Source organism: Phyllopteryx taeniolatus, chromosome 8 (genome assembly GCF_024500385.1).
Source record: "Phyllopteryx taeniolatus isolate TA_2022b chromosome 8, UOR_Ptae_1.2, whole genome shotgun sequence".
Lineage (NCBI taxonomy): Eukaryota > Metazoa > Chordata > Actinopteri > Syngnathiformes > Syngnathidae > Phyllopteryx > Phyllopteryx taeniolatus.
In genome coordinates this window covers 4,849,556-4,864,446 of record NC_084509.1, presented here as the reverse complement: position 1 = coordinate 4,864,446, position 14,891 = coordinate 4,849,556, and the positions used below count along the sequence as shown (strand labels likewise).

The window sequence follows — 14,891 nt, the reverse complement described above, 5'->3', positions numbered from 1 at the left end:
GGCACCCAAAGTTGGTTATCTCTCGGCCGGACGATTAACCAGTATGTCTACGAAGAGATCCTGCAGCATTTGCTTCGTTCAGTGCACGAGGAAGCGAGAGCTGTGGCAGGACAACCCATGGCTGCTTCACCATGACAACGCACTTGCTCACAATTCCCTGAGCATCTGACAGTTGCTTGCCAATTAGAACATCACCATGCTGGAGCAACCTCCCTACTCACCCGACTCACCCACACTCCATATGATTTTTCCAGATTGGGCTCAAGTAAATGATCAAGGGTAGCCGTTTTGAAGACGTGGATGACAACAACATGGCCATGACGACGAAGCTGCAGAGGATCCTGGAAGAATCCTTCCAGGAGTGCATTAAGGTTTGTCAACGAAGGCTGGGAAAGACTCTAGTGAGAAGGGAAAAACTTGGTAGTTTGTATTTGAAATATATCTTGTCACTCCTAGAACTTTTCTGACACACCTCTTACTGTATATTACAGTACACTGCAATTCCAAAAGTATTCACTCACCTGCTTTGACACAGAAATTAATATAAGTGATATTCCATTCTTAATCCATAGGATTTAATAAAACGTCGGTTCACCCTTTTGCAGCTATAACAGCCTCCAATTTTCAGGGATGGCTTTCAACAAAATTTTAAGTGTGTTTATGGGAATTTTTGACTATTCTTCCAGAAACGCAGTTGTGAGGTCAGACTGCCTGGCTCTCAGTCCCTGCTCTAATTCATCCTGAAGGTGTTCTATCAGGTCCAGGTCAGTCCTCAGTAAAGGCAAGTCAAGTTAAACCACACCAAACTCATCCATGTCTTTAAGGACCTTACTTTATTCACTGTTGCAGTAATGTTGGAACAGGAAGGGGCAATCCCCAAACATTTCCCTCAAAATTTGGAGTATGGAATTGGCTAAACTCTACTGGTATGTCGAAGCATTTCACTGAACCTAAGGGCCAAATCCATCCATCCATTTTCTGTACCACTTATCCTCACTAGAGTTGTGTGCGTGCTGGAGCCTATCCCAGCTATCTTCGGGTGAGAGGCGGGGTACACCCTGAACTGGTCGCCAGCCAATCGCAGCGCACATATAAGCAAACAACCATTCACACCTACGGGCAATTTCGAGTCTTCAATCAACCTACCACACCAGTACGCGCAAACTCCAATCAGGTGCGGCCGGGATTTGAACCTCGGTCCTCAGAACTGTGATGTGGATGTGCTAACCAGTTGGCCACCGTGCTAAGGGCCAAATACTTTGGGGAAATTCCAAATCACACACATGCAAGATGAAAGCTATCCGAGTGAAAGGGCATGCAAACTGTGCAGGGGTGTGGAGATGCTGCCTTACTCGAGGGCACCCGGACAGTTTCCAGGAAGCAGACTACAACTAGTTGCTATTTTTAAATTTTGTCCACAGTGGGATTTGAACCATCACCTTACAGTTCCAAAGTCCTAGTCCTTACAGATGCGTAGTTTATCATCATTTCTGTGTAAATACCTGTACAATTTAAATATGCATTGTGAATACTGAAGTATTAAATGTGTTATTGTAGTCATCATGAGAAAGGGGTTATAGTACAACCCCAATTCTAATGAAGTTGGGACATAGTATTAAACATAAGGAAAAACAGAATACAATGATTTGCAAATCATGTTCACCTATATTTAATTTAATACACTACAAAGACAATATATTTAATGTTCAAACTGATAAACTTTATTGTTTTTAGCAAATAATCATTAACTTAGAATTTTATGGCTGCAACACATTCCAAAAAAGCTGGCACAGGTGGCAAAAAAGACTGAGAAAGTTGAGGAATGCTCATCAAACACCTGTTTGGAACATCACACAGGTGAACAGGCTAATTGGGAACAGGTGGCTGCCATGATTGGGTAGAAAAGGAGCTTCCCTGAATTGCTCAGTCATTCACAAGCAATGATGGGGCGAGGTTCACCTCTTTGTGAACAAGTCCGTGAGAAAATAGTCGAACAGTGTAAGGACAATGTTCCTCAACGTACAATTGCAAGGAATTTAGGGATTTCATCATCTACGGTCCATAATATCATCAAAAGGTTCAGAGAATCTGGAGAAATCACTGCATGTAAGCGGCAAGGCCGAAAACCAACATTGAATGCCCGTGACCTTCGATCCCTCAGGCGGCACTGCATCAAAAACCGACATCAATGTGTAAAGGATATCACCACAAGGGCTCAGGAACACTTCAGAAACCCAATTCAGTAAATAGAGTTCTGGCACTGCATCCGTTAGTGCAACTTGAAACTCTTGCTATGTGAAGCAAAAGCCATTTATCAACAACACCCAGAAACGCCACCGGCTTCTCTGGGCCAGACCTCATCTACGATGGAGTGATGCAAAGTGGACAAGTGTTTTGTGGTCCGACGAGTCCACATTTCAAATTGTTTTGGGAAATTGTGGACGTCGTGTCCTCCGAGCCAAAGAGGAAAAGAACCATCCGGACTGTTATGGACGCAAAGTTCAAAAGCCACCATCTGTGATGGTATGGGGCTGTGTTAGTGCCAATGGCATAGGTAACTTACACATCTGTGAAGGCACCATTAATGTTGAAAGGTACATAGAGGTTTTGGAGAAACATATGCTGCCATCCAAGCAATGTCTTTTTCATGGACGCCCCTGCTTATTTCAGCAAGACAATGCCAAACCACATTCTGCACGTGTCGCTTCGTAGTAAAAGAGTGCGTGTACGAGACTGGCCTGCCTGCAGTCCCTACCTGTCTCCCATTGAAAATGTGTGGCGCATTATGAAGCGTAAAATACTGCAACGGAGACCCCGGACTGTTGAATAGCTGAAGCTGTACATCAAGCAAGAATGGGAAAGAATTCCACCTCCAAACCTTCAACAATTAGTGTCCTCAGTTCCCAAATGTTTCTTGAATGTTGTTAAAGGAAAGGTGACTTTACACAGTGGTAAACATGACCCTGTCCCAGCTTTTTTGGAACATGTTGCAGCCATAAAATTCTAAGTTAATGATTATTTGCTAAAAACAATGAAGTTAATCAGTTTGAACATTCAATATCTTGTCTTTGTAGTGAATTCAATTAAATATAGGTCGAACAGGATTTGCAAATCATTGTATTCTGTTTTTATTTATGTTTAACACAACATCCCAACTTCATTGGAATTGGGGTTTTAAGACTTGTGAACAAGTGCACACAATGTAAAATAATGGTTTTTATTAACTGTAAAAAACAAAGAACAACAACAAAACTGTACATCGAGATGTCCCAAAGTCACAATAAGTATAGCCACAAATTTGTCAAGTGTACATATTGTTGACAGTAGTGGCAACAGAGTGAGCAAGCATGGAGCATAGCTAAAAACAAAAATATACCATCACTGGATCCATATAGATGGCAATATAATTTTGTTGTTGTTGAAAAGGACAAGTTTAAACAGCAGCTGTGCAGGTTCTTAAGGATGCAACATACACAATCATGCTGGGCATTCTAGGACCAAAAATCATGATTTTACAGTCAACAAAAGAATTATCGTTCCAAAATACACATTCAAACATTCAGTTTAACAACCAGAGGGATCGTGTTTTACATATTGTTAAAAACAGCATTTTACAAAATCCCTTGAGAAGTTCCGTGTTAACGTATTGTTTTACATCAGATTTCTGATGACGATTGAAGACTACAGCCTAATAAAAAGCTAAAGAAGCCCACAAGGGAGGAAAACAAAGGTGGAATAAAACCCAAGACAAAGGTAAAAACATTCCCTTCACAGAAGCCATGAAATTAAATGGCATTTGAAGAAAAAAAGATTTAAATCCGTTCCTGCACTGATGTCCCTAAAATGCTGCTGTCCCCCCCAAAAAATACCAGTTGAAAACATGATGTGCACTTGACATTAAAGAAAGTACAGGGAGCATGGGCAGGTGAGTTGAGGCGACACTACTTGTCTGCTTTATCCTCTTCGGTCTTATCCTCCTTTCCATCTTCTGCAGCAGCCTGCAAAAGGAGAATGTAATCCATTATCCTGGCACTTTGTTTTTGGCAATAAAAATTTTTTTGAAGCTACCTCTTCAACTTTGGCCTCTCCATTTTCAGCAAGGTCCTCTTGTTTTTCATCCTGAGGTTCCTCTTTCTTCTGCTCTGGTTTGTCCTTAGCTGCCCCCTTCACCTTTTGGTTCTTAGGTGCCTACAAAGTCAGAAATAAAGCAATTAGTTATTATATGAATTTCAATTTGGTTATTACACATTTATAAATGTAAATTTGTACCTTCTTTGTTGGCTCTGGTTTAGTTTCTGTCTCTTTCTGTGAAACACACACAATTTTAAACCAAAACCAACAGTACAGTGTATTAAAGAGAAATATCACGGAAAACTTACTCTTGACAATCGTTGAGACTTTCGCCTTGGCTGAAGGAGGACATCACTTGTTAATTACAGAATATATATTTAACAACAAAATAAATTTTCATTAGCATTGTCTTTTTGCGCTGCCATGGCGGCTTTGAACAGCCATGTAGTACAGTATGTGTAGAAAATTCTCAATGTTCCTTTAGTCTTTGCTGACGTTCTGTGGGACTTGAATATACTGTATGCCACAGGATAGTATGTCTCGGTGGCTTTACACAAACACAATCTAACGACTCTGCAATGACTTTAGTAAATTCCAGACCACAAGCTTGGAATAAGAATATCGTGTTTGTCATCAAAGAGAGGAAGCCATTTGCAACACATTTAGATTAGTCAATAATTTGTAAAAATAACAGTCCCACATTGGGGACTGACAAATTGTTGTATACAGTGCAATGACAATAACAATTCTAAAAGTAAGGATTTGTGGACAAAAATAAATAAAGTTTAACTGACCAAATTTGGACATAAGTTTCTGCCTGACAGAGACGAACCGCAGAAAATGCAGACACTGAAATGTTAAGATTTCTTTTCCCTCCTTGTCTTCTTTGGACTCCTTACCATGCTTGTTGGTTGGAGTATCACATTTCATTAGGACTACATTACAATGGGAAACAACTCCTTTACCACAAAGATGAAAGAGACGGTAAGAGGCGCAGTTGATTACAAGACCCCCCCATGCCCCCAACAATTATTTTATTATTATTTTCCCCAATGCAAACTTTGTATTTATCACTTGTATAGCAACTGTTTACACAATCAAAATAAAACTAGTCAGTATTTTGGTATAACTAAATGGCTAACTAAAAATATTAAGTAAAGGCAACATTGTGCATTTTCCAGAAATTACTTTTCTCTGACTTCTGATTGGCCTAACAGATAGTTATAACTCCACTTGCTTTTATGGCAAGAGTTTGCAGCCTGCGAGACATTTTCACACAGACACAGAGTATCTTTAAACACCTGTAGTGTCGATTTGATGCATTGTAAGTCACTGATCATCACCTCCGTGGTAGCAAATAAGCTACACTTCTTACCATGCTCCTTAATTTTTTTTAACTTTTAAAACAATCATAATATTCAATGTACTTTTCACCTTCACAAATTCAACATTCAGCTGCAAATTCAACATTGTGTCAAAACATTCAATGTATTCAGTTGCAAATTCAACATTCAGTATATATTTTAACATTTGACCCATGTATGTATCACATTTAGTCAAATACCCATCCGAGTCTGCCGTTTTTCTTTTTTAATTATGATAAAGACTAGAATGAGAACACACGTGTTTTTATATAGCATGTTTGGTAATGCCAGCGTGCCAAAAGAGGACAGAATTCCTAATTATTAAAAAAAAAAAAGCTGGGAAACTGTTTATTGGATGTTAATACAAAAAGCGTTGCAATGGAAAGCCTTCACTAACCACTGGGCTTGCATCTACTGCAACCTCTGTGCCCTGCAATGAAAGGAAGAAGGAAAATATTAAAAGCAGGAACAAACAAACACTCCGGACCTTAAGTGGGCGTGTGATGCAAAAGGGGGGATGGGCATCTCTCCCTTCCCTAAAAGTCATAACGACGTTTTCTTAGAGGCAATCGCTCTAAGAAAACCTACCGCCTAATCAAACACTCTAGATGGAATAGTTTTAGCAGGGTAGTTTAAAAAGGGAAGGGAGTACGCGCCACCTTTAACTTACGATTTCTGTGAGATTAAAACCATCCGGTGAAAAACAAATCCCCGACGTGACTGTACAGGCTTTGCTTATGAAAAGAGAAGGCGTGTCTTTTTAAGACTGCCATGGCGCTGGGAAAGAAAGAACGACGGTGACGCGCATAAGCGTTCTTTCCCCACGACGCGTGGGGTGTGCACGTCGAAATGTGTAATTAACGGCAAATTATTGACGTTGCACTCGTCTGTACTTTTTAGCAGTACAAATTCTGCCACGCGAGCCGAATCTTCAATCTTTCGATACATTTCCCCCAAATGGCAACCTGTGCCTCGACGAGCGGAGGTTACACCCCTTTGTCTCCTTGCGGACTACACTGCTATTTTGTACATTTCAATAACAGCGCATTCAGACTAGACTTAAAAAGCACACATTCCCCCCCCCACCCCCACCTTTAAGTAAGAAAGGCGACACTCCGCGTGGCTCTACAGGATCGACGACGCGGAAACACGTTAAATAATCATTTTAAAAGGCATTCATACTGAGAGGGGGTTATAAATACCCCGACCGAGTTGGATGGATCCAACATACCTTCGTTTTTCCCATTGTTGTCAAGCTTGTAGAGAGCCTTTGTCACTTGAATAAGTCAGCACACACCACACCTTGAAGGAATTTACCTCCAAAACACTCTGCCTCGAACTTCAAATCAACGTCCAAGCAGGACCAGAGCTAGCTGAAACCGGATTGGATCTCCCGTTCAATGTGATTTCAGCCATAGCCTACCGAGACAGCAGGAAACATTTTGTCCCGCCCCCCTCTTGCACTAATTGGCTCACAGGAGGAGGCAACATATTTTTGAACCATAGCAACTTACCTGTATGGACAGGAACACATGCCACTCACCTTTTTCCATCTGTCTGTCTGTCTGTCTGTCTATGGAATCATATTTGTGCCAAAAAGAATCACACAATTTTTTTAAAAATCGCAAACAAAAACAAATACTATCAAACAAAACTTCTTGAATTGCAGGCAAAAAATAAGACATTGAAAGATGTAATATAGCCATCCATTTTCTGTACTGCTTCTCATCACAAGGGTCGCGGGCGTGCTGGAGCAAATCCCAGCTATTTTCAGGCGAGAGGCGGGGTACACCCTGAACTGGTCGCCAGCCAATCGCAGGGCACATATAAACAAACAACCACTCGCATTCACATTCAGACCTACGGACAATTTGGTCTTCAATTAACCTACCATGCATGTTTTTAGGATGTGGGAGGAAACCCGGAGGAAACCCACATAGGCATGGGGAGAACATGCAAACTCCACACAGGCAAGGCCGGGATTTTAACCCCGGTGCTAACTTGATTATTATTTTTAATTTTTTTGCTTGAGTTAGATGTAAAAATAAAGTTATTACTTGGAATGAAAATATTTTTTTTGCTTGCGATGACGATATTCGCATGTGCGGTCCCTGACTTTTTGCTTACATTCCAATCTCTGCGCGTGCCTGACTTTTTGCGTTTTCTTTTTGGCACAAACATCTTTGGTGGGCAGGCTTTATGGGGACTGCGTCCTCCTTGGCTAATTTGTTTTGATTGACAGCTAATGAAAAAACACCATCAATCCGAAACAGACTCAAAATTGAAAATAACGCCACGTAATTGGACAGACAACATCATAAAATATAATTTCAGCGGGTTGTCAACAGAGGTGGGTAGTAACGCATTACATTTACTCTGTTACATTTACTCAAGTAACATTTTCCATAAAGTGTACTTTTCACTTTAAATGCACCATACTTTTTACTTTTACTTGAGTATTTATGTGCAGAAGGATCAATACTTTTACTCCGTTACAATGACCAACATGCCGTTCGCTACTTTTATTTATTCATTCTTATGTGTGCGTGTCTATTTTAGACTCCATCTTTGACTTATGTGGTGCCTGTTGCGCCAATCAAACGGGATCACTAATGTCATTTGACTCCAATTCACCAATCAGACGACACAAGGCAGTCACATGACCACGCACGTAGCCTTGGTGAGCCAATCAAAATGACTCATTTTAGGGGAAAAAAACAGCCACGTGACTGTTTATTTGACAGAACAACCCAAAAAACAACAGCTTTATCATGAAGCTCTTAAATTGTGACTGCCCAAACTTGTATATTTCAGCCCACTTCTAACTTGAGAAAACACCTTGCGTTAAGTTGCAGGTGTTTCTATTGTAGTTTTGGCAGTGGATATGGCAAAATTAGCACTATCCCTATTGTGTCGCACACCCACACACAATCAAGTCTGTTCAGCAAACGGCTTGTTCATGAAGTCATTTAAGCGAGTAAAGCAAATGTTTCTGTTGTTGTTTTTTTGAGCAGTTAAAATTTAAATGGTGGCAGGTGTGTGTTGACTCTCATATATTATTATTATTTTATTTTATTTGATGTTCATGCTCTGATTAAAAAAATAATTAAAAAAATCAGAAGTCACTCACAAGTTACTTGAGTACTTTCTTACTCTTACTCAAGTAAATATTTGGATGACTACTTTTTACTTTTACTTGAGTCATATTATTCTAAAGTAACACTACTCTTACTTGAGTACTATATTTGGCTACTCTACCCACCTCTGGTTGTCAGTTACTGGCAGTGAGTGACATCTTACTGTCCAGTGAAGAGTGTCCTTGTCTCCGTACAGTCGACGGCGGTGCACTCCAGCCTCTAAGCGGCGGTAATGCGCCTGAACGCTGGTTGCCAAAGAAGAACCAGGAAGACACGCCTAAATTCATTGGCGAAGAAGGCAAATCGGCAGTAAACATGGCGGCGAATTATGCATCGTTTCTTGTGCTGGGTTCGGTTTTTCTTTGCAATCTCATGAAAACACTCTTGCCGAGCATTTCCTCGTTTGTAAGTATAGCTGTAGCTTAAATACAATATACGGCAACGTGTGTTGTCATTAAAGAACGCTTGTCGGAGTCAGGACCGTGTAATAGATGTGCCTTGCTTTGAAATGTATTATCTCTCCAGCTCTCCAAGATGGTGCAAAAAGATGCCGAACAGGAGAATGAGATGAGGGCTGAAATCCAGGCGATGAAGAAAGAGCAGTCTTCTATTAGTATGATGGATGAATTTGCCCGATATGCCCGGTTAGAGCGCAAAATAAACAAGATGACGGATAAACTCAAAACACACGGTAAGGGAACAGCTTTTAATGAAATCCTTTTGTCAAAATGATTCTAATTCAATTCAACGCACTGTGGCCTCAACAGATGAAGCATTATTTGTCATACGGCGGTACCTTGATTCACAAGTTACTCGTTTTACAGATTGTTCGTGTTATGAATCGGTGCTTCGTCAATTTTGTTTAGTTAAAGTATAATCCACAACTATTTTCACCCAAGCCACTACAAGAGTAGATGGCAGAATGCTGATTAAGCCTCTCAGCTTCCAATACATCTTGCTATATTTTTAAATATTCATTCATTCATCTTCCGTACCGCTTATCCTTTTTATAGGCCTCAACTCGCATGGACGGCACTATGAAATGCATCGAGGTGCTAGATCTGAGATTCGTGGAATTTTGAATTATTGCAAACTTGGAGCAGATACATAACGTGGAAGCCTATCAAGAATCACCATATACTACCATTGCTGCAGCCTGCAAGTAGCAGGTGATGACCAACTAACTAAGGAGTATAGAGTGCACCGATGTGTCCTATATGATGAGTTTGGAGTTAATCTCAGAGCTGCATCGTAGAGTTGAGTTTATCTAGGGCATTGGAAAATGCAAATCTATAAGCTGTGTCATAATAATCTTATTGTGACAGTAAGAGGGCCATAACCTGCTGTTTACGGGATGGAGAAAAGCATGATTTTAACCTGTAAAAAAAACCCAAGGTTGAATTTGAGTTTTCTGAATAATGCATTGACATGATATTTAAAACTAAGATTGCTGACATCTCAACAAACTCAATATGAGTAACATCAAGGGTGAAAATAGAGGGGATAGAGGCAGTTGACCTAGATGGCACAAATACGGTGGACCCCCGCTATTTGCGGGGGATAGGGACCTGGCCCGACCGCAAATGGCGAAAATCCACGAATAATTGACGGCCATTACAAATGCAATAAAAAAAAACCAATGGTTTTAAATTTGTTTTTCTTTCTATAAGCGGGTATGTACCGCCAATAAGAGTTTTCCACAAAAAACGGTGGTTGACTTGGCCTCCCCTCCCCTCCCCCCAATTTTTTTAATAAAAAAAAAATCCCTGAATAGGTGAATCTGGAAGTGCCGAACCACGAATATGTGGTGGTCCACTGTCCCATTGCTTTTGTTTTTAATAATTTGGAATCAATGATCGCATGCTGCAAATCATACTAAATTTGAAGCAGCAAATTTATAGTATTTACACTTGGAAGTTACATTCTCAATTATTCAGTGCTATTTGTCTTTATTACATACAGACGTGGTCACAATTATTGGCACCCATGAAGTTTTAAGTACTAAATGTGGACTATCACCTGAAGAAAATGAATCAAGTGAAACAACATTTTTCAATAGAGAACTTGTTTGATACAAAAGGGCAAATGATAATTCATTGATGAATATTATGGACAGGTGAACAAAATAGCAGGTATCATGAAATAAGAAAATTATCAAGATATTTTATAGCGAAATATCTTAACCAGTGTAAGAAAACTTTTTGAGGCAAAGATCATGGGTACTCTTAACAAGACCAAGACCCAAAGCAGACATCTAAAAGCACACAGGAATGGTTGAAAAGAAAAAAATTGACTTTGAGAATGGCCAGCAATGAGTCCTGATCTCAATCCAATTGGAAATCTTTGGGGGGAGGGGGCTGAAATCTGCCACTGGGGAAAAGAACCCTGCAAATTTTCAAGATCTTGAACAAATTATTAAGGAAGAGTGGGAGAAAATACCACCTTAGAAGTGCAAAAAAACTTATAGATGGATAAAAAAATGTTTAGAGGCTGTCATCACTGTCAAAGGGTGTGCATCCAAACATTGAGGAGGTGTGGCAATATTGCTGCACATGCGGCTTTCAGTTTTGTTTTTTCTTTGAAATTATAATATGTAAGCCAAAAAAAAAAACAATGTTCTTTGTAAATTACTTTGATTAATTTATTTCTGAAGCTATTATACAGGTTATGCAAAAAATGAAGGGGGTTCAATAATGCTGCGCACGACTTATGTTTGTTGTGTGGTAGTTTTCCTGGGGCTGGAACAAATGAATGGCATTTGAATTAACTTCAATGGGGAATGTTGTTTTAATATGCAATTAAACTGCAGTACAAGCTCGGTCAAGGTACCACTTTATGTAATTGTATTAATTCAGTCTTCCCCAAGGCAATGAGTTGAATTTAAGCTACTGTCCTACTTCCCAGTTACCAAACAACCCTGTAGGCTATCAGATACCAGTACAGTAATAAAGATGTGTGGACTGTTTAAAAAAATATTTTTCTCCTGTTGACAGTGAAAACCAGAACTGCACAACAAGCCAAAATGAAATGGGTTGTCAACATTGTCTTTTACATACTGCAGGTAGGTCAGCTCATTAATTTCACAAAGCAAAATAACTTTTTTGTTTTTTTGGGGGGGGGGGGTTACTGAAGTCTTGAATGAATTTAAAAAATGATGGTGATTGATCTAACTTTGTGTTTGTATTTTTGTTGTTTGTCAGGCTGCTCTGATGATCTCTTTAATTTGGAAGTATTATTCTGACCCAGTGATTGTGGTTCCCAGTAAATGGATTGCCCCTGTCGAACGTCTTGTCGCTTTCCCAACTGGAGTTGCAGGTAATCATCCCACCAATTGCATAGTTTTTGTGGGGATAATCAATCAAATACTTAAATTACATATATATATATATATATATATTTTTTTTTTGCTTTTCTAGGTGGTGTGGGAATTACATGCTGGTTGGTCGTTTGCAACAAGGTAGTAACATTGGGTCTGCATGCCTTCAGCTAGAAACTGGACATGCCATTATAAAATGTCAAAACATTTGTTTATGTTAAAGTGCCCCAGAACATAAATCCTTGTTTTGTTTCTGAATACATTATGTGTGAAAATAAGTGCTGAAAACATGTGCAAAGACTGAGAACAATATAGTACTGAATTGTTGAGATATGGCTTAAAACTCCTTTTCACCATCTATATTTTCCTGATTTTTCTGGACAGGGTTAAAAACTATCCTCGTGATGTCAAGAGCTTTGGGCGTATACTTCCCATCCCCCAGTATTTAAACACCAAGCGCCATTATTCCATGCAGTAGCGATCCGGCAAAATTGTCGCTTCCTCATTCATGATGGATCCAGTTCTACCAGTATTGCGTGCAGTAAGCCATCAAAATATGCCTACAACTCGAAAGAATACATCCTAACATGTCTCTGCCATCTGGCCCCAGGCGTGTTATGTTGCGATGCAGCAGCGAGCTGCACAGGATCCGTGACCCCACGCCAGCCCGACAGCGGTTAGAGTATACTGCAAAAGTCCCACGCAATGGGTGAGGAAGAGGAGGGAGGAAAAAAAAGGCCGAAGGCTGCAACTCACAATGCAAACACCACAGGACCGCCTCAACACGCACACAAACACACACACACACACACCTCCTCGCGACGCATCACGGCTGACAATTCTCCGTTGATTAATGGCCCACTTAATTTCAACAGAAACAAAGAGGTAGAATGACTCGCTCCAGCTCGTGCGAGCTATGTGCATCGCTGCTCTCCCCGCAGATAGATAGGTGCTGCTATAGAAGTATTTGATTGACAGCTGGAGGCGGGATTTTCAGAGTAGCCAGTGACATGCCCACAGTGTCTGGAAACTCAGAATATCTCAATTCTTGACCATTTTGAAGCCTGATTTCACATTGAAGTTTTTGTATCCATTCATTCATTGTCCGGCTTACTATTTTAACATTTAACATTACTCTTTTCTGTGGTGTGTGGAATTCAAAAGATATTTTTTTGACCTGTTTTGTCACACTTTAGCCTAAATGTGCTCCAGCATTTGGTCTGCAGCAGCACATTTAGCATTGACTGTCTGGAACTTTTTGTTTGTAAGTTGATCATTTATTGTATTGTGTATATATTTTGTTTAATCAATTCTGAGAAGCCTTTCAATAAAACATAAAAAACAGTGTTGTTTTTTGACATCTTTAAAATGTTCTTTTTTAACTCAACATCCATCCATCCATCCATCCATTTTCTGAGCCGCTTCTCCTCACTAGGGTCGCGGGCGTGCTGGAGCCTATCCCAGCTGTCATCGGGCAGGAGGCGGGGTACACCCTGAACTGGTTGCCAGCCAATCGCAGGGCACATAGGAACAAACAACCATTCGCACTCACAGTCATGCCTACGGGCAATTTAGAGTCTCCAATTCATGCATGTTTTTGGGATGTGGGAGGAAACCGGAGTGCCCGGAGAAAACCCACGCAGGCACGGGGAGAACATGCAAACTCCACACAGGCGGGGCCGGGGATTGAACCCGGGTCCTCAGAACTGTGAGGCTGACGCTCTAACCAGTCGGCCACCGTGCCGCTTAACTCAACATATTTATTCTAATTTATACTGAAAACTGACATGTTTATGTTTTTAATCAAACCATTAAAAGTCAAAGGAACAAAAATTAAGTATTCTGTTGGTAAGAACAGATATTTTCAAAGGAAATAATTATTTGATTCCTCACTGATTATGTAAATTCACCCAAAGACAATGTCTTAAGACACTGTCTATAAGTTTAACGCTAAGTTTATGTTAACAGTGAGAGACAGACTATCTAAAGGAAAATCCAGAAAATCACAATTAAAAAAAGGTAAAAATGTATTTGCCTTTCCATTCATCCATCCATTTTCTGAGCCGCTTCTCCTCACTAGGGCCGTGGGCGTGCTGGAACCTATCCTAGCTATTATCGGGCAGGAGGCGGGGTACACCCTGAACTGGTTGCCAGCCAATCGCAGGGCACATACAAACAAACAAACAACCATTCGCACTCACGGGCAATTTAGAGTTGTCAATTAACCTACCATACATGTTTTTGGGATGTGGGAGGAAACCGGAGTGCCCGGAGAAAACCCATGCAGGCACGGGGAGAACATGCAATCTCCACACAGGCGGGGCCGGGGATTGAACGCCAGTCCTTAGAACTGTGAGGCAGACGCTCTAACCAATCGGCTGCTGTGCTGTCGTATTTGCATTTCATTGAGTGAAATATTTGACCGCCTACCAACAATAAAGAATTGTCTCTCACACACTACAGTCCTCTCACTTGTAAGGAAGTACTCCTCATTTATACTCGTTAGCTGTATGAAAGACACCCATCTCAATTTGTTACCAGTATAAAGACACCTGTCCACAGAATCACTCAATCAGACACTAACCTCTCCATCATGGGAAAGACCAAAGACCTTTATAAGGACATCAGGGGCACTATTGTATCCAGTGTACTTGCTCATAATAGTGAATGTTAGTTTTTATCATCCGGGGTGGGGGTGTTGCAGAGGTGGAGGGTTATTTTGTGGAAACCCAAATGTATTTTAGGGGTGTTACGAAGACACCAAATATTTTTGTGGGGGCTTGAGAAGTTAATAGGGGGGCTTCCTAAAATAGCCCTAGCAACACCACTAATTGATATTGATATGTTGATATTGCAATTGATATGTTAAGGCACCTCTGAATGAATGTGATGTTTTTGTATTTTTTGGGTGTGAAAGTTATGGCCTGCGGCAGGTCACACACTCCATTCTTTAATCCAGTCCACGAGCATTTAGAGCATTATCTTGAATCCCGTAATATGTTG

At 40.5% G+C, this 14,891-nt stretch overlaps 2 protein-coding genes across 3 annotated transcripts; one reads left to right on the top strand and one right to left on the bottom strand.

Moving 5' to 3' along the window:
- Window positions 1-3,203: 3,203 nt before the first annotated feature.
- Window positions 3,204-6,817, bottom strand: LOC133482151 (non-histone chromosomal protein HMG-14A-like). Its single transcript, XM_061781892.1, has 6 exons — window positions 6,667-6,817; window positions 5,833-5,865; window positions 4,380-4,409; window positions 4,270-4,305; window positions 4,069-4,188; window positions 3,204-3,998 (listed from the first exon to the last, which is right to left on the bottom strand). Exons 1-6 carry the CDS (start codon window positions 6,679-6,681, stop codon window positions 3,942-3,944), a joined length of 291 nt encoding a protein of 96 aa, XP_061637876.1. The 5' UTR covers window positions 6,682-6,817; the 3' UTR covers window positions 3,204-3,941.
- A 2,000-nt stretch (window positions 6,818-8,817) lies between these two features.
- On the top strand, window positions 8,818-13,232 carry get1 (guided entry of tail-anchored proteins factor 1). 2 transcript variants are annotated; one of them, XM_061781891.1, is made up of 6 exons: window positions 8,818-8,977; window positions 9,098-9,263; window positions 11,566-11,633; window positions 11,773-11,887; window positions 11,989-12,029; window positions 12,273-13,232. In XM_061781891.1, exons 1-6 carry the CDS (start codon window positions 8,888-8,890, stop codon window positions 12,276-12,278), a joined length of 486 nt encoding a protein of 161 aa, XP_061637875.1. In that variant the 5' UTR covers window positions 8,818-8,887; the 3' UTR covers window positions 12,279-13,232. The 2 variants fall into 2 exon arrangements, with proteins under 2 accessions (XP_061637875.1, XP_061637874.1); XM_061781890.1 differs by having other exon boundaries at window positions 11,989-13,232.
- Window positions 13,233-14,891: the final 1,659 nt, after the last annotated feature.

What these genes read in the sequence shown, in the direction of transcription:
- get1 (XM_061781890.1), top strand. Translation starts at nt 8,888, where the DNA reads ATGGCGGCGAATTATGCATCGTTTCTTGTGCTGGGTTCGGTTTTTCTT. An exon ending in TGCCGAGCATTTCCTCGTTT is followed by an intron (nt 8,978 to 9,097) that starts GTAAGTATAGCT and finishes TTATCTCTCCAG; the next exon opens with CTCTCCAAGATGGTGCAAAA. An exon ending in TTGTCTTTTACATACTGCAG is followed by an intron (nt 11,634 to 11,772) that starts GTAGGTCAGCTC and finishes GTTGTTTGTCAG; the next exon opens with GCTGCTCTGATGATCTCTTT.
- LOC133482151 (XM_061781892.1), bottom strand. An exon ending in AGTCTCAACGATTGTCAAGA is followed by an intron (nt 4,306 to 4,379) that starts GTAAGTTTTCCG and finishes TGTGTTTCACAG; the next exon opens with AAAGAGACAGAAACTAAACC. An exon ending in AACCAGAGCCAACAAAGAAG is followed by an intron (nt 4,189 to 4,269) that starts GTACAAATTTAC and finishes CTGACTTTGTAG; the next exon opens with GCACCTAAGAACCAAAAGGT.